The following is an 18,248-nucleotide window of genomic DNA, read 5'->3' on the forward strand; positions in this document are numbered from 1 at the left end:
GGCACTAACTGCCTCCTAATAAATGCCGTAGGAATCACTGACATGCCATTCATACAGCACTCCCAAAACAGTAAGCCCCAAAATGAATCAGAATGACATGATTTTGAGGAATAAATAAAATAAAAAGGAAAACAGACTGAGGCAGAATAAGATGATCAAAGAATAACTGAATCTAAGGGAAATGTAGAAGAGCAATCTATGAAAACAAACAGTAAAGAGAGAGAGAAAGGTTCATTTGGATCATCAGCTGTCACGTGACTTTGAAACATTTGAGTAGAGGAAATTAAACATCTTCATTTGCTGGAGGGTAAACGAAGAGTTATATGTGAAAAGTGGTATCTAAGAAATTTACATTAAGGTCAGAAATAAGAATCACCGAACAGAAATATGCCTCCAATTTTTACAGACTCACAACATTTCTAGGAAAATATAAAGAACAATGTTATTGCAGAATTAAGTTGTAATATTGTTTTAAAGGAGGATGGAGAGATATAACAGCTATCTCAGTAAGCATTCCTATAGCTGAGATTCTTCTCCCCCAATGACAGATGTCATATGCTGAGCATATTAACACAATAATTTATTGACCAAGCAAGAAAGAAAAAAGGACTTTTTTTTTTCCTTTTTAAGGGATCACATTAGCACACTGTCACTTGAATACTGCTGATATGGTTTGGATCTGTGATCCCACCAAATCTCATGTCTATTTGTAATCCAGAATGTTGGAGGTGGGGCCTGGTGGGGAGATGACTGGGTCATGGGGGTGGTTTCTCATAAATGGTTTAGCACTATCCATCTTGGTACTGTTCTCATGATAGTGAGTTCGTTCTCATGAGATCTGGTCATTTAAAAGTGTGCAGCACCTTCCCCCTCACGCTCTCTTGTTCCTGCTTTGGCCATGTGAACTGTGTGCTTCCCCTTCCCCGGGATTGTGTTTCCTGAGGCCTCCCAGAAGCCCAGCAGATGCCAGCATCATGCTTCCTGTGCAGCCTGTGGAATCATGAGCCAATTAAACCTCTTTTCTTGATTAATTACCCAGTTTCAGGTATTTCTTTATAGCAATATGAAAATAGGCTAATGCAATTGCTATGTTCCACACACCTACCTGCAGGGGCACATCTGGATCCATAGTAAATTGGGCGATTTTGTCAGCCCAGGGCAAGAATTTCTTAGTTTTGTGGTCCACATAATAATCAAAGATTGTTCCCTGGGATGGAAATTTCACTGCTTTCATCTCTTTCTGCCACCACCGGCTGAAGTGAGCTTGATAATCAGAAAGCTACAGAGAATGAGAGAAATCCTTATGATAGACTCAAAGGTATTCAAAATGATTAAAAAAGAAATGAATTATAATAAGTAATACTGTCACGGGGTAGAAACCTAAAATTGCCATATACCCATCAAGTACAAATTTTGTGAAATAACTAACTTAAAAAGCAAGGTAAAGTTAGGTGAATGCCAGATTAACTGTTGGTTATTTAATCTAATGACAGCATATCATGCAAATTCCTGTGCTAGGCAGTCACTATTGAACAGCGGTGTTCACTTCTACCAATGTTCACATTAATTTGTGGGAAAATGGGGAAAATAAGGAGTACTTTTTAAAAATTAGTAACATTATTTGATTTAAATGCTGGCCCTTTCAGTGATAAAATGTTTTTCCCTTATAAAACTATGGTGATAGTTATTTTTAGAAATGCTCTTGCTTAGAAAACAACTGGGAACTCTATACCATTCCTACAAATCATTATTGAAACTATGCTGATCTCTGGAATTCTAAATCCAGGAATCCCTGGCATGAGAGATGGAGGAATGGAGAAAGGCATGGACTTGGTTTCCCACCAGACCAAATCTAAGGGGTCCAACTGAAAACTGCATAGGGACCAACTTTCATCCTCCAGAGAGATTTACAGTGGCAAGAAACAGGCTCTCCTTACCGGGAGGTGCTTGTTTTAATATGATTATAGATATAAGCCATTTACTGCTAGATTAGGGTTTGGAAAATAAAGAAAAAGACAACTGTGTATAACAACTAGAAAAACCCCTCTATATCCATAGGATGACCTAGCCTAGTGATGCCCTTGTCCACAGGATGACCTGGCCCAGTGACTTCTGTATCCACAGGATAATCTGACCCACAGATTCCTATATCCATAGGATGACCTGGCCCAGTGATTCCTATATCCACGGGATAATCTGACCCACTGATTCCTATATTCACAGGATGATCTGACCCACCGATTCCTATATTCATAGGATGATCTGACCCACTGATTTCTATATCCACAGGATGACCTAGCCCAGTGTCTCCTATACCCACAGGATACCTGGCCTAGTGAGTCCTACATTCATAGGATGACCTGGCCCAGTTAATCCCATATCCACAGATGACCTGGCTCAATGCTTCCTATATTCATAGGATGACCTGGCTCAGTGCCTGTAATTTTCACAGAAGACCTGGTTCAGTGACTCCAATATCCATAGCTTGACCTGACATAGTGAGTCTGGTGAACTCTTAAAAATACTGCATCTGTCTATTGCTTCAGGCAATCTCATTCTTATCTTTGACTTCAATTGTGATTTTTCTCCCAGAGAAGTTTTTAAAGGGCTTTTACTTTGATGTCCCTATGTCATCAGAGTATGGCCTATAAACTGGGCAGAGGGTAGTGGTGTTTGCAGGGAGAGCTTTCTCCACCATCTTCCAAGCCAGCTGAGTGCATTCTTCTAACACCCTATGCATGAGTTATGAGTTTAGGTTCATTTAAATTATTTTCAGATTGGTGGCAGAAGACATTTCTTGACCCCACAACATGATATTACTTATATGACACCATTCTCTGTAGGCAGACTACATTTAACTTTCACTTTATATCAAACTTTGCTATACCTAACCACTACATAAGCAAAATGATTTTGGTGACAAATCTTTGATTCATTAATCCATTCAACAGAAGTGCCTTTGTTCTAAACAAGGGAAGAAAACAGTCCCTCCTCTCACAGAGTTTATGGGAAAGACAGAGGGGAGGAACATGAGGATGTGTCGTGCAGCTGAAGCTAAGCCAACAAATGCAGAAATGAACAGTTGCCTTGAAAGTAAAGTCTGCTATAAGTGAGAGTAACAGAGGCAACTCATTATAATTGGAAGTTCAGGGAAGGCGTCTTTAAGCGCCACTTGAGGAAGAGACCAGCATGTACAAAGTTCCTGTGGTATGAAAGAACTTGGTGTGTTCAAGAAGCTGGGGTTGGGGGAGTGGGGGAGGGAGTGGCAGAGGAAGAAACAGGGAGAGACAAGCAGGGCTAGATTCAGAGGCCTTGTAAAGAGAATTAAAAATTTTGAAATGTTATCTTAAAGGCAATAAGGAGCCTTTCAAGTGTTTTTAACTCTGGAGTATGTCATAGGATTTAATGTACATTTCAAAAAATCACCGACTGCTGAGTAGATGATGAATTATCGGAGTAAACGTAGAAATAGAAAACCCAGTGAGAAGGCTACTTCAGAAGCCAAGTGAGAAATGATGGCAGTTTATGGGAATTCAGAGAAAGTTGATTTGAAACTCGTTTTGGAGGTTGGCTGCAATGACTTCAGTTGAGAATACAGGTCCTAAGTCAGCTGGCTGCTGTTTGAACCTGGCTTAGGCATGGGTTAGCTTTGTGCCTGGAAGCAGATTAATATACCTTTCTAAGCTTCAGTTCCTTATTTATAAAAGAAGAACAGTTGTACCAATCCATATAGGGTTTTGTTGTCTTTGATGAATCAATGAGGTGCCCTGTGAAAAAGCTCTAAGCACATTCCCTGACACATATTAGGCACTCAACTGGTTAAGCTACCAAGTAGCTATCCTGAGAACATTTCTCATGTCTGTTTCATTCATACTGCCAACCTCATGGCCTTCTTTTGAACGCTTTGTAGTTACAGCCCTTTTGAAAATATTAAGCTGCTGCTGCTGCTCATGTTGACTACTAAAGAAAGGAAGGTGCCAGTGATATCCAGCTTGTGGCTTATATAACTAGGGAGAAGGCTGATACATTTGGAAATTGGAAAGATTAAAAGAGGATCAGCTGGGAGGGAGGTGAGGGATTATAAGGAGAAGTGGGAAAATGTCCGCTTTCAACATCTCAACAACTTTACAGTCCTGGAAAGGGAGAAAACTTGTGGTAAATATTGAAAGAAATACCCGGTGGAGGAAGAGTGTTGCCTTCTGTCTGCATGTGGCTTCCATAACAAGAAACCCAAACACATTGCAAAACGTGCCTCTGAGAAAGCCACCTGAAGTCCCTGACATGAACACTTGACTGTCACTCACGCAGTACCAGCTGCTAATCTTTAGAAAGCACTTGGAAATTACAGAAGGAATCTGGCTTCTGAGAACGGCTTAAATAAGATCTAGGAGGCCATGTGAGTGCCAAATATATTATTATCATAATAGGCGTGAGTTATGGTAACCTAGTGGCAAGAAGTGGAATTGGCCAACAAATAGTATCAACCATTTATTTTCGGATCTACAGTGAGCAAACCAACAGAAATACAGGTCACTCCTGGCTGTGATGCCTTCTAATGTAAATGCTCCATTTACATCTGGAAAGAATCAGGAAGCCTGGAAAATGTGTCCCATCTATTTTTAATGTAAAAATTCAGGGGTACCCATAGAAGGACCATGAGAGGTCCTGTGGTACCATGAAAGGTGTGGCTTTTGGAGAAAGACACACTTGGGAGGGAATCCCGATGTTGCCATTTCCCATGAGTATGACTTCGGACAAGTTACTTTGCCCTCTGAGCTTTACTTTATTGGTGCAAGAGGACAATCTTGAAGAACCATAGTAAAGATCACATGAGAAAAATTACACATAGAGGTGCATGGTGGCAATTAGATCGGCAAATTTCAAAGTTGAAAAATTCCCACTTTGCACTTTGGTAAGCCTAGGCGGTTCATGGGATCTGTGTGCTGGTGCAAATTTTTGTCTCATGTGTTTTCCCACAGGAACTTAGAAGCCACAAGAGGGCTATGCAAGCAATCTGTGCAGGCATGAATATTTCAGACCAGTGCAAAAGGAATTGGCCCAGGGTTGACTATGGTTCACAAATGACTATACTGGGAATAGTGCTTGAGACTGGTTAGAAGTAAGAGGGACTAGAGACAGGGAGACCCATTTGAAGGTTATCATATGCTACAAACTGAATAGTGACCCTCCCCATGCCCCACCCCCAAATCCATATTTTGACGCCCACCCTCCAGTATGATGGTATTTGGTGGTGGGGCCTTGGGATATAATTAGATTTAAATGATGTCATGAAAACAGAGTCCTCATGATGGGATTCATGTCTTCATAAGAAGAGAAACCAGCATGACTCTCTCTCTGTCACATGGGGACGTGGTGGGAAAGTGGCCACCGGAAAGGTGAGAACAGAGTCCTTGCCGGAACTCAACCACGCTGACACCATGATCTTGGATTTTTGGACCCCAGAACTGTAAGAAATAAATTTCTATTGCTTAAGCCCCCCAATCTGTGGTATTTTGTTATAGCAATCTGAGCTACTAAGACACTCTGACAGCCAGGGCAATCTAAAGATGATTTGCCCCTGAATTTAGGCTGCAGGGATGGAGACGAGGGAACAGAGTTGGCATCTATTTTACAGGTGAAACTGAAAGAGTTTGAGATCACACAACACAGAAATAAGGAAGAGAGATACCTCCCACGTTTTTAACTGGAGCTACCAGAAATAATGTACCACTGAGCAAAAGAAAAGAAGGAAAAGCAGGGGCAAGTTGGAGTACGCGGCCCAGGAGGAGGTCTGTCTCAGGCACACTGAGTGGGGCTTCTTGTAGTAAAGCATGCTGGAGGTGAGGAAACATGAAACCTTAGGTTCAGAAGACACAGCCAGGCTGGAGGGTATGGATTGGGCATTGTCAGCTGGGGTTAGCATCAGGGGTGGTTCTCTGGGGATATCCAGAGAACACACAGGCTTAAGAGAGAACAGGGCAAGCAGTACAAATCCGTAATATAACAAAAAGCTACGGATCATATATTTTAACCTCCCCCCGACCCTGTCCCACACAAAACTGGAAACTGGTCCTGTAAACCATTTCTAAACATACCTGATCTTGTAGCAGGGTACCTCCAAAAGCCCAGATACAAGCAAACACAAAATAGACTTCATAAACTTCTTTTGGGCTGTCAGATGGTACATTTTCAGGAGTCAGCAAGCACTCCAAAAGAACACATATAGTCTAAAGAAAAAGAAATTGTCAAATAAGGCGACATTTTAAAAATAGTAGAGTAAGTTAAAGGACGTTTTTCTAACTCCACTTTATCCTTGACAGAGTATATAGTTTTTCCCAACTATGATTTGCTACATTGGGAGAGACAAAAACTACCACCTTGGGTGTCTAAGTTAACAGGAGAAAACTTGTCACTTCCAACCAAAATGGTCTAGGTAACAGCAAACTATTTTTAAAAATAAAATTTTAAACACTTTAGTTAATAATCATGATACAAACCAAAATGACATATAAGCAAAAAAAAGGGTATATATCTATATTTACTTTTATATAAATAGGAAGTCATTTTATACATGGCATTCTATCACCCACTTCCTCAATTAAAAACTGTAGACCTCTTTCCTTATCAATAAGTGTTACTCTACACCATCATTGGGATGGGATGGATGCATAAGATTTCACTGGATGGATGGGCATTTATTTGACTATTTCCCTCCTGCCGGACATTTAGATAAACCACTTTCCGTTAGCGCTTTGGCAGCCATTTTACCACCTGTTGTCATAAATTTAGAATGCTGGACGGGCAGCTTAAGCCGGTGGCAGTTTTTTGGACACCAAACTAAATGTAACCTTGAAGGAAATGCTGTTCAGGAACTCAGGAACGTTCTTCATCCCTCCAGGTGAAATGGCAACACGCTCGGGGGTCCTAATGAACCTCGCCCACGCTTAGGGCACTTGCATCAGCAATGAGGGGAACGTGGCTGCTGCAGAGGCCTTCGCCATGTGAAATAATAACCAGTAATGAGCAGGTCTGGGGGCTGGCTCTCTAAAGCACAGAAACTGTTGTCATTAATTAGCATTGCCACAGGTCCTAAAAACTCAAGAGACTCTTCCTCCAGTTTCTTCAGGCAACAGTAAGTTTTCATCTCTATTATATACACAGCAATGCAAGGATCACAAATCAGGTCAGGACTGTGTGTGTTTTTCCTTGCTTGCCACAAAAGATGGGGAAATACTTTTCATTTAAATTGTTGAGGACCTATTATATTTTTAAGTCTTCTTTCTTGATTTCTGTTATTTTGCATTGTGCCACATTTCCCAATTTGAAATACTCTTTTAATAGAATAAAACTCACCAATTTGCTATTAAGAAAAACAGTGGAACACCCTGAGGCTTTGTTATTTTTAGTAGAAGCCATGTTGCTCTAAGCAACTGTTGAAATCAAAACAAAAAAGACTAAAGGGTCTCAACGTGAAGCTATCTGCTGAGATGAATACACTAATAAGGTCATATCCTGCTTCTATTTTCTCCCACAGTACTTGCAAAACATTTTGAGTTCTGTGTGAGCACTTAAAAAAATCATACTTGAATGCATAATCTGAAAGAGTTAATACACCTTCCCAAACTTAAAGAAATGTCATATATCAGAAAACAGAGTGCATTAATTTCTCAAGAGAGTCATTTCAGGTTACTATCTTCTTATACTCATTTTTGTCTCAAATATCCTGTTAGTAACAAGACAAGAGAAATTACTCTATAAAACAATAGCCTAACAGGAGCTAAAAAAATTAAATGCCATTTCTGAATACTACAGAAGAAAGAAGTAGAGCAAAAGTCATATTAATTCCTACTGACCTATTTTCACACTGCTCTTGAATGGAAAAGTTCACACCACAGAGAGTCACACAAATACACAAGTCAACCTGAGAAAGAACACGATCATGCTTTTCTGCAAGTATTACACCAGAGGAAGTCTAATTAGGCTAACTACATAATTAATTCATTATGAATAAATTCAGACCTGCTTTCAGAAATAAATTATACCTCAGATAATTACTGTTGAAGACTATCGTTTATTTAATTGGTGTGTGGATTATCCAAAAACCTGAACAGAATTTCTCTTCTTATTATGCTTGTGACTATTTCTAATTTAGTGTCAAATAAATTTGGTAACACAGTCACTTAATGGTAACAAAGTACCCAGAAAGCAATTTTGCTTCTATAGGGAAAAAAGGGTGTGGGGGGGTTTCTAATCGTAAACCTTTTTGTGAAGTTTTTTACTTGTAAGGGCTGGGATAGTTTTTCTTCATGCTGAGATTAAGATCACAACCTTCATTTCTGTGTGCTGTGAATTATTTTCATTGGCTTCCATGACAACATATCATATGTACCCTTCACTCTTTCCAGCTGTCTCAAGATGAAGATCAGAAAAAAATGTATCCCTGGGATATTATGAACTCTTCATCCAGACTGACATGCCTTCACGAATATTTTTGGGAGAAGGAGGTCTGTGAGTGGTGGCACCTAGATGTTAGAATTCAGAGGCTTTCTCTTACTCTCTGGCTGGCATCTTTAATCGCATAGATTTATTTTATTAAGAAAACATACTGGCAGGGTGCTGTGGCTCATGCCTGTAATCCTAGCACTTTGGGAGGCCAAGGAGGGCGGATCATGAGGTCAGGTGTTTCAGACCAGCCTGGCCAAACAGTGAAACCCCATCTCTATTAAAAATATGAAAAAAAAAATAGCTGGGTGTGGTGGTGGGCACCTGTAATCCCAGCTACTCGGGAGGCTGAGGCAGGAGGATTGCTTGAACCTAGGAGGCAGAGTTTGCAGTGAGGCGAGATGGTGCCACTGCGCTCCAGCCCAAGCGACAGTGTGAGACTCCATCTCAAAAAAAGGAAAACATATTGAGCACCTTCTCTGGGAAAGTTATTTAGGAACCAGAAAAATAAGTAAGGCTATTGCAACTTTGTTCTTCTAATTCTGTGTGAAGATACTGGAAAGGAACACAATGATTCAACAAACACATATCTGGCACCTACTATGTGCTAAGAACTATCTGGGGATATAAAAAAAAAATCAATGAAATAGGGTTCCAACCTTCTTTCACAAGACTGTGAAAAGAATCACAGCACAAACTTAAATGCTAACAGAATGTAACAGACATTTACAAAAAGCTCCAGGGAACATGGCGGGTGAGGGCAAGAGGTGTGGAGCAATCTAACAATTCTGGAAATCTTCTCATTTTCTTGGGCAAGCAAGAACTTCTGTTGTCTTGATCAACAAACAATACCACATCAGGACTGGAATCTTAAATGGTATAATGGAAGACAAACCTGCACCAGGCTAGTCTCAGGAATTGAAGTGATGGTTTTAAAGCTTGTTCTCAGCTTATCCAAGCATGCGGGGACATATTTATCAAAAAGAATAGTCAAATTGGCCTTTTCTGATTGATGCTGCCTTCTGTCTATCCAACTGGCCACATACCTGAAAAGGAACACAGAAAAGCTTTTATTGAACACTAGGCTTGAAAAGCAGAATTTCACCAAGTCAAAAGCTTCCTCCTTCAACACAGCTTGGTGCAACACTTCAGGGACATGTTTAGTGAGTTCATTCTATTTCTCAAACTGCAAATATTTTAAAATGGCCCTTTAAAAAGTTGTTTTAATGGCCATTCTACTTTAATGAAAAGACTGTAAAAGAAACTCCTAATAGCACTTAGAAGCCAAACATAATGGAATATAAGTAGGCCATTACTGAGCATTTATGAGGAAGTGCAGTATGTCATTTCCTGAAGGGGCGAAGCTATTCCCAGAGTGTAGGCCTTATTTATGAAAACAGCTTGCGATTTTTCATGATTAATCTTGGCATCAATTATTTAGTAATGAGAAATCTAGTTACAAATAAAAAGATGAAAATTCCATAGGGGCTATTTCAAAGTGCCTCCTTTTCCAATGGACCGAATGTAACTCCAACCTGATAGCTGATAACGAGTTTTGAATAGGTGGCTCTGATAGGCCATTTCATTCTTGGGTGGGTGTGGGGGTGTGTGTGTGTGTAATTTGAAACAAAATGTTACCAATTTGATACAACAAATATCCTTAATTATTAGTAAAATATCAGTAAAACAAAGCATGACTACGTAGCACCTATGGTAGTCTATAGGGCAAACACGTATTAGGTTAAACTAAAAATAATCCCCCAGAAAGTTCTCATTAAGGATGAAGCCAGGGGAATAAATGCATTTAGCAATCAGCAGAGAAGCAGTATGACCACAGATCAATTTTAGCGACACCTTGCTTTAAGCAAACCAGATTTTACATTTTGAGCATCAGAAGACATTAAGGCAAGATGATTGATTATCTGACAAAAGGCTCCTTTTGCTTTTCGCAAGGCTTCACAAAAGAGTTTATTAAATAGTCAATGATGTTACAACTCTGATTAATTTACAAAATGTCAACTGTCAAAACTTTTTTGGGTCCGAGAGAAATGGTTTTTCAGTCAAAGTCCAATTGCGTAAGAGTAACCTAATAATGTCTCTGTGTGGTGGTGATGGTGGGAACCACGGAACAATGGAAAGCAGGTGTCAGTGCCTGGGACAAAGGAATGAAGGCCACCCTCCCAGCTACTGACTTTACTCCATATCAGCTGCCAGAGTGCAAAGTGGAATCTTTGTATCTAGAGCTTATCAAGAAGGGTCAAAAAGAGAATTTCTCAGGGAAAGGAAAGTCTAAAGTGAGACTGCCTGGATATGCATCTCAGTCCCACCATTTTTTAACTGTGTTACCTTGGGCAAGTTACTTAACCACTCTGTGCTTCAATTTTCTCCTATGTAAATGGAGATGATAATCATCTAAACTTCCTGGGGTGGTTGTGAGGATTATGTAAGTTTGCATGTGCAAAGTGCTTACGTTAGTATCTGACAAATAAATTCTCAATCAACATTACTCATTAGTAGAGTTGGTGGCATTGGGAGACTCAGGTTCAGATCATGATTCCATCTCCCTTTGTATCTTCTAAAGGCAGTGGTGTCCTGTTGGGCCTAAGAGCGGGCATCCTGGGCTCTGATGGATATAACAAACCCACACTCACTTCCCAACAAAGTTTCTTCCAGGGCTCTGTGGAAGCAGAAAGCCATTGCAAGGATAACTAGAAACAGTAACTTCAAAAAATAGCCCAGAAGGAAAAAGTGAGCTTTGCACTTATTGTGTAAATAATAGCAACTTGACTGAGTCACAGCAGCAGCAGCTAAAGTCTCAGAGAAAATCTACCAAGCCCACTAGCAAATGGTGCTATTGCACAAATTAATTCCAATAGTGGGAGTTGCTCCGGAAAAAAGTCCAGCCAAACTGAAATGTGGTAAGAGCTGATTCTACTTGAGAAAAAAAGAGGGGGCAGACAAATCACCTCTACAAGGGGTCAATCGTACCACATAGCATAGGATCGAGAGTAAAAATGGCTATGTTGCTGAATATGGACAGTTAAAAAATTTATGTAGAAATTATTGCTAAACTTTCATAATTTAGGAATAAAACAGACATTAAAAGACATTAAATTTAGGAGAAACTGTTACCTTCAGCAAACACTGAAGCTTAGAGCTGCATTTGTGTGCAATTCCTGCAACACTGCTTCACAAAAAAGTTCCTTATGATTTCTCAAAGATGCAACAGATGTGAACATGACTACTATTATATTTCATACAATTGAAAATGGCATACTAAAATGGCACATTTTTTCCTTGAAAGTTCACAGAAAAGATCACTCATAGTGGTGTGCACCTCGGGAAATGGCTACAGTGGAATGCCCCAATGTATCATCTCAATGCCAATACATAGGTCATTAACAAACAATTTTGGCTTTTCAGAATTTGCACATGAGTCCTCCTATCAGCGGCTCAGTTGTTCTTCCCTCCTCCAGAACTGCTCCAGATTTATCAAGTGAAGTCTAAACCCTGTGCTTTTGAAACTTTCTAGTACAGGCAAAGTTTTCAGACCTCCGAAAACTTTTTATTTATTACTCAATCCTCTGGGACTGGAACCTGTTGTATAGGATAGAAGGAATTGAAGAGACTGTAAGTCTACCTTCAGAGGAAGCTTGAAGGCCGCTTTCACATGGCCTGGAAAAGTGGCAGACATTAGCAGCACATGCTGACTAGCAGTGTACACCAATTGTTTCAGAAGTTGCATGTTTCTGAGTATATACAGTATCCAAAGATGAGACAGTGGGATTGTAGGGACATACGACAGTAAGTTCATCTGATTCAGGTGCAAGTGTTAGTGATGCAAAGCCAGAATATTTTATAAGTTCAAGTAATAGAAGAAAGAGTATGATATAAAGCTGTGACTCCCAAGAGTCGTCTACCAGTACCTGCTCTTTAGTAATCAGATTTAGGGATGAAGTGTCTTAATGCCTCCAACTTACTTTCATGTATTTCAGCAAAAATGGATAAAAGTAGAAAATGTGCCCGTATGCCAGGGAAAGAGAGAGAAATACATGTGGTAAAATGGTAACAGTTAGCGATTGTAGGACGTGTCTCAGGCTGCACGTTGTCTACCTTCCCAACTTTACTATAGTTTGCAACTTTATTTCAAAGTTTTGACTCTGAAACAAAGCGCTGACACTTAAGAGATTCACTTGGAAAAGTTAATAATTATGTCTATCTCAGAAGGTAACTGTGTATTAAATGAATTAATAACCATAAAGCTATCACTTTGTTAATATAATGACATTAAAGATGTTAAAGTATCCAATAACTATGGAGTGGAAAAAATACCCTTTTTTCTAAAATAGCCATTTTGTGACTTACTGGAAGTTTATTGCAATGAGAGGTGAAAATATAAAAATATCTTTTAGAGAAGATTTCCATTGTTTTGGAAAATGACCTGGATGAATTCTTTGGTTACACAAACGAAAAGTAATACCTACACATTAATTCTGGATAAAACAAAAACCTCCAAAAGTAAAATCTAATGGTGAAAACAGAGTTGTTTAACTCTCCTAGGAATATAAGTTGGGCGTCTCTCTAGCTAACCTGTGATCTTTGATGTATTGCATGAAAATCCTTCTTTAAATAGGGATTTCGACCAAGCTTTTGTTAGCACAAATCTCCATGGGCCAGGACTCAGACTGAATTACATATGCCTTGGGAGCTGTGAGGTTCCCTACTGAAATCAGAGCACACTCAGGAGGGGTAAGGGGTCTCATGAAAGAAATGAATGCTGCCATGTACTGCGGTGCCTGAGCTCTCTGTGCAGAGGGAGTCAGGGCTGCTGGAGAGACTCCTTCAGGTAGCCCCCAAACAATAAGCATCCCAGGAGACAGAATCCTAGGTGTGGAAAGAAGTTATTATCCCAAGAAAAACACTCCATTTGAGACTTTTGAAAAATCACTCCTTCCCCCAAGCGAATCCAATAAAGCCTTGTCAAAAACAAAAGCCTGGGCATGGCTCTACTATGCTGTAGAGATAGGGAATCAGTACACAGAGGAAAGGTGACCTGGAGAAGTATATCAGTTAGGCATTCAGCAGGAAACGGACGTCATCCCCAAATCAGGATAATAAGGGAAGGATCAATAAAAGGACTAGTTACCGAAGTGTGGGCGAGGAATAGAGAAAATGGAAGGGACAGTACCATGGCAAGACGGTAATAACAAGGAATGGTTATTGTACCCATTCCTGGAGGGACAAGAGAATGAAGGACTGCCAGAACCTCAAGGAAAGAACCTTGATGGAGAGATAGAAGAAGAGCTGTGACCTGCAGTTTGAGGGACAGAACCAGCCTGACATGACCCTGTCAGGAAGAAGAATAAATAGCCTGACCTCACTCTCCTCTCTCCTTCTCACTTCCTGCCAGGATTCTTCATTGGCCAAACCAACTAGGAGCCAGAAGGCAAGGAGCTCACTAATATGATCCATATAGGACAGCCCCTGGGGCACAGAACACGGTGAGACGAATGGAGAGTATGTCCACAGGGGTAAACAGGTTTCTGACATAAGAAGCATGCCAGGCACAAGCATGGATTCACTGGCAGAGCTCAGCCATTCCTACAGCTCCGAATGGAAATGCTGGAGGTGACAAGTTACCACCAGGGTGAACCGTAGAAATTGTAAGTATTTGAGGAGTAAGCAACTGGGCACAATGAAGTTGCTCTAAACCAAAGCACTACGACTGTTCATGTATGCGAAGTATATATACTTGAAACATGTAAAACCTAAGTGATTTCTTTTTACATAAGTGCTCCATATAAGCTTTCATTACCTATTCACTTACTCAACAAATATTTACGGAGTTCTTAACATGTTCAAGATATGTGAACCAGGTAACATCCAAGTAAAAATGGCAAAGGCATTCCAGTGCTTAAGTAATTCCAGTGCTTAAGTAATTATCTTTAAATTAGCCTAATTCATTAGCCTGCAATTTAATTGTTAATACCTTCTTCAAGTAAGCATGTATTTATAATTTTATACTAAGATTTTAACAAGATCCATGAACAATTTAAAAAAGCACTGATTAAAAAGTAGGCAAAGAACTTATGTGAACATTTTTCCAAGGAAGACGTACAAACAGCCAATAAGCACATGAAAAGATGTTCAACATCACTAATCATCAGGGAAATGCAAATTAAAATGAGATATCACCTCATGCCCATGAGCATGGCTACTGCTAAAAAAAAAAGGAAAATAACAAGTGCTGGCACAGATGCAGAGATTAGAACCCTCATACACTGTTGGTGGGAATATAAATGAGTAGCAGCTGTGGAAAAAATATGTAGTTTCTCAGAAAACTAAAATTAGAATTAACATATGATCTAGAAATTCTTCTTATGGGTTCTACCCAAAAGAATGGAAAGCAGGGTCTTGAAGAAATGTTTGCGCATCCATGTTTACAGCAGCATTATTCACAATAGCCAAAAGGCAGAAGAAACCCGAGTGTTCATTTACAGATGAAGGGGTAAACAAAATATAGTATATACACACAATGGAATATTACACAGCCTTAAAAAATGAAATCCTGCAATATGCTGCTACGTCAATGAACTCTGAAGACATTGTGCTAAGTGAAATAAACCTGTCACAAAAAGACAAACACTGTATGATTCCTTTCATATGAGGTGCCTTGAGCAGTCTAATTCACAGAGACAGAAAGCAGAATGAAGGTTGCCAAGAGCTGGGAGAAGGGGAGAATGAGGTGTTATTGTTTAAGAGTTAAGTAAGGTTCAGTTTGGGAAGATAAAAAACTTCCAGAGATGGATGGTGGTGATAGCTGTGCAACAACTTTGTGAATGTGCTTAAGTAAAAATTATCAAAATGGTAAATGTTACGCACAGTTTACTACAAAAAACAAAAAAGAAATACTCACGGATTCCAGCCCAGATCTTGTGGGTTCACAAACAGAATACCAGCTCTGGAAACAGTGGCCGGGGTTGCGCTCCTTAAGTGATGTATCTCAAACACAAGCCTCATGGAGGGAGTGAGGGCGATGCGCTCATTGCTGGCGAGGGTCAGCACCTGGAGTGAGTAGCACAGTGGTGTACAGAGGTGCACTGTCACCCGCGGGCAAAAGCAGTGCTGCGAACATACAGAAGCAACAAGTACTTTCCCTACCAGAATTACCACAGGCTGTGCACTCAACGTCCTGAATCAGAAGTGCAATCTGAATAAAGATCTAAGCTCCCCTCTGAGATGACCTGATTTACCCTTGAGGAATAAACTCACCTAAATGGACTTGGAAATGCCAACCTTTAAATAATTGTAGTAATTTTATTACTAAGTCAAATAAAAGACATTTACTGTAAAAATTAATCACATGAAAAGACCTTTATACCAAAAAAAAAAAACCTTTAGAATCTGAAATGCCACAATTATCAATTGTCCCAAGACACTCATACAAGTATAAAGATCCCAAACCTGTATTTTATGATGAACAGTGTCTCAGCTGAGAAAGCAGTCATTACTGTTAATTTAAGGGGGTTACTAACTCTGTCCTGGAGTAACGATGATTACTGATCTCTCTGCTGACCCCAACAAAAGACCCTGTGTTGCCTGAATGCTATCTCACAGACCTGTACCAGGTTTTTTGCTGAGAATGCTGGATTAACTGTGGCAAAGAAAAAAAAAAAAAAAAGCTTGGGAAAACATTTAAACTCAATCCATAGCCATAGGAACTAGTTACTTTCAATTATCATATGTCACAAACCAGTTCTTTCATTGTCTAAGTATTCATACTTAATCAAAGATAAGATATAAGCCAGGTGCGGTGGCTGACAGCTGTAATACCAGCACTTTGAGAGGCTGAGGTGGGCAGATCACAAAGTCAGGGGTTTGAGACCAGCCTGACCAACATGGTGAAACCCTGTCTCTACTTAAAAATACAAAAATTAGCCAGGCATGGTTGCACACACCTGCAGTCCCAGCTACTTGAGAGGTTGAGGCAGGAGAATTGCTTGAACCCGGGAGGCGGAGGTTGCGGTGAGCTGAGAGTGCACCATTGCACTCCAGCGAGACTCCGTATCTATCTATCTGTCTGTCTGTCTGTCTGTCTGTCTGTCTGTCTGTCTATCTGTCTATCTATCTATCTATCTATCTATCTAATAATTTATGCCTACCTCTTAGTGGTAATGCTAAGATGTGTAAACTAAATTCTTAGATTTGTATCTGAGAGTTCTCAGTAAAGGTGGCTGAATTCAAAGAAACAGAACATGTTCCTTGAAATTCTTTAATGGTGAAATTAAGAAAGTTATCAGGAAAGCAACACTTATCGAAATGGTAATTACATAAAGAATACCAGGTTAATAAGCAAAAACTAGTACTAACATCAACAAGTGAATGGAACTCTTAATACACTCGGGATGTTATATTTAAGGTTTAGGACTGAAGTTTTATTCACCTTGTTATCATCCATTACAGTATTGAGTGATTCAATCCACATGGGATCAATATCTCCATCCAGGACTATCCATTTCGGCCCATCATGCTTAAGATTTGCTTGTTCTCGCAGAATGAACGAGAAGAGACCTATAAAGTAAGAGTACACAATCCTAATATAGAATGCAGTTGAGTGCTGTTTACTCCTACCATAGATTGGTATTACTCATCTTGGAAGCTCTTTTATTAACTAAATAAAAGCATGTTTCCTGCCTCTTTCTTGTGGGCAGTTTGGAACACCATTTGAGCCACATGGTTTCCAAATCCAGCTCTGCTATTTGCCAGTGTGCAAGCTTCACCTCCCTGAGAAGGAACTTCCATGACTGAGCTTCTCCATATGCCAGACAGAGATAACAAAACCTTCTGTCATGAACAGCTGTGTGGATTTACAGAGGTTAATGTACATAAAACTCAAAACTTACACCAAGTGAAGACACGATCCTTCTTCACACACATGTTAAGTATCCATTTTAGATCAAATATTTGTTTATTTCACCTTTCTCCATTTTGCTATAACAATTTTCAAGGGCATAATTCTGAAGCTAAAGCACTCAGAAGCACTATATGTCTCTTACAGAAATGTGCTCATTGGGATAACAACACATCATTCCTTAACAGGATGTATACGCAAAACCATTTTACATCTACAGTCCTTTTTGCCATTATTACATATCTAAGCATTGTGTATTTTATGTGACATATTTAACAGTCGTTAATTTTTCAAGCTCTAGTATATCTAACAGCATTGTAAAACTGTTTTGATGCATGTGTGTAGAATGTTTCCTTTGTGAAACATTTTGTGTCAAAAGTGACGGTATCTAATGGAACCTGCCACCATGATTCACAAAGCAGCTAGCAAACTTTTCTAATAGTTTGAACAGTTTCCAAGTTCTTCAGCCTAAACAGATACAGTTCTCTCCCTGCCACAGTTCTTTACAAAAAGACAGAAGCTAGGCTGAGACAGTAAAAGCTGTCCCACAGAAAATGGAGTGTTCACAAGAGGAGAGGATAGAGAATGACGAAGGGTGTCCTGCTTTATTATTCTTTTTAAAATTTCAACTTTTGTTTTAGATTCAGATGATGTGCGTGCAGGTTTGTTGCATGAGTATACTGTGTGACACTGGGGTTTGGGATACAAATGGTGCCATTGTCCAGGTAATGAGCGTAGTACCCAACAGGTAGTTTTTCATCCCCTGCCCCTTTCCTTCTCTCCCACCTCTAGTGGGCCTCACTGTCAATGGTTCCCATCTTTAAGTCCACATGTACCCAATGTTTAGCTCCCACTAATAAATGAGAACATGCAGCATTTGGTTTTCTGTCTCTGC

The 18,248-nt window shown here is 39.8% G+C and overlaps 1 protein-coding gene across 1 annotated transcript in view; it reads right to left on the bottom strand.

Moving 5' to 3' along the window:
* The window catches only part of DNAH11 (dynein axonemal heavy chain 11), a 407,386-nt gene that overhangs the window by 176,789 nt on the left and 212,349 nt on the right, over window positions 1-18,248 (bottom strand). The window contains exons 41-45 of the mRNA XM_064380322.1: window positions 16,886-17,013; window positions 15,359-15,507; window positions 9,338-9,488; window positions 6,096-6,227; window positions 1,106-1,279 (exon numbers count right to left, since the gene is read on the bottom strand). Of these exons, the coding sequence (XP_064236392.1) occupies window positions 1,106-1,279; window positions 6,096-6,227; window positions 9,338-9,488; window positions 15,359-15,507; window positions 16,886-17,013 (734 nt within the window). The remainder of the gene's footprint in view (window positions 1-1,105; window positions 1,280-6,095; window positions 6,228-9,337; window positions 9,489-15,358; window positions 15,508-16,885; window positions 17,014-18,248) is intronic.

This window comes from Aotus nancymaae, unplaced genomic scaffold (assembly GCF_030222135.1).
Source record: "Aotus nancymaae isolate 86718 unplaced genomic scaffold, 86718_ANA_hifiasm-v0.15.2.pri h1tg000025l, whole genome shotgun sequence".
Lineage (NCBI taxonomy): Eukaryota > Metazoa > Chordata > Mammalia > Primates > Aotidae > Aotus > Aotus nancymaae.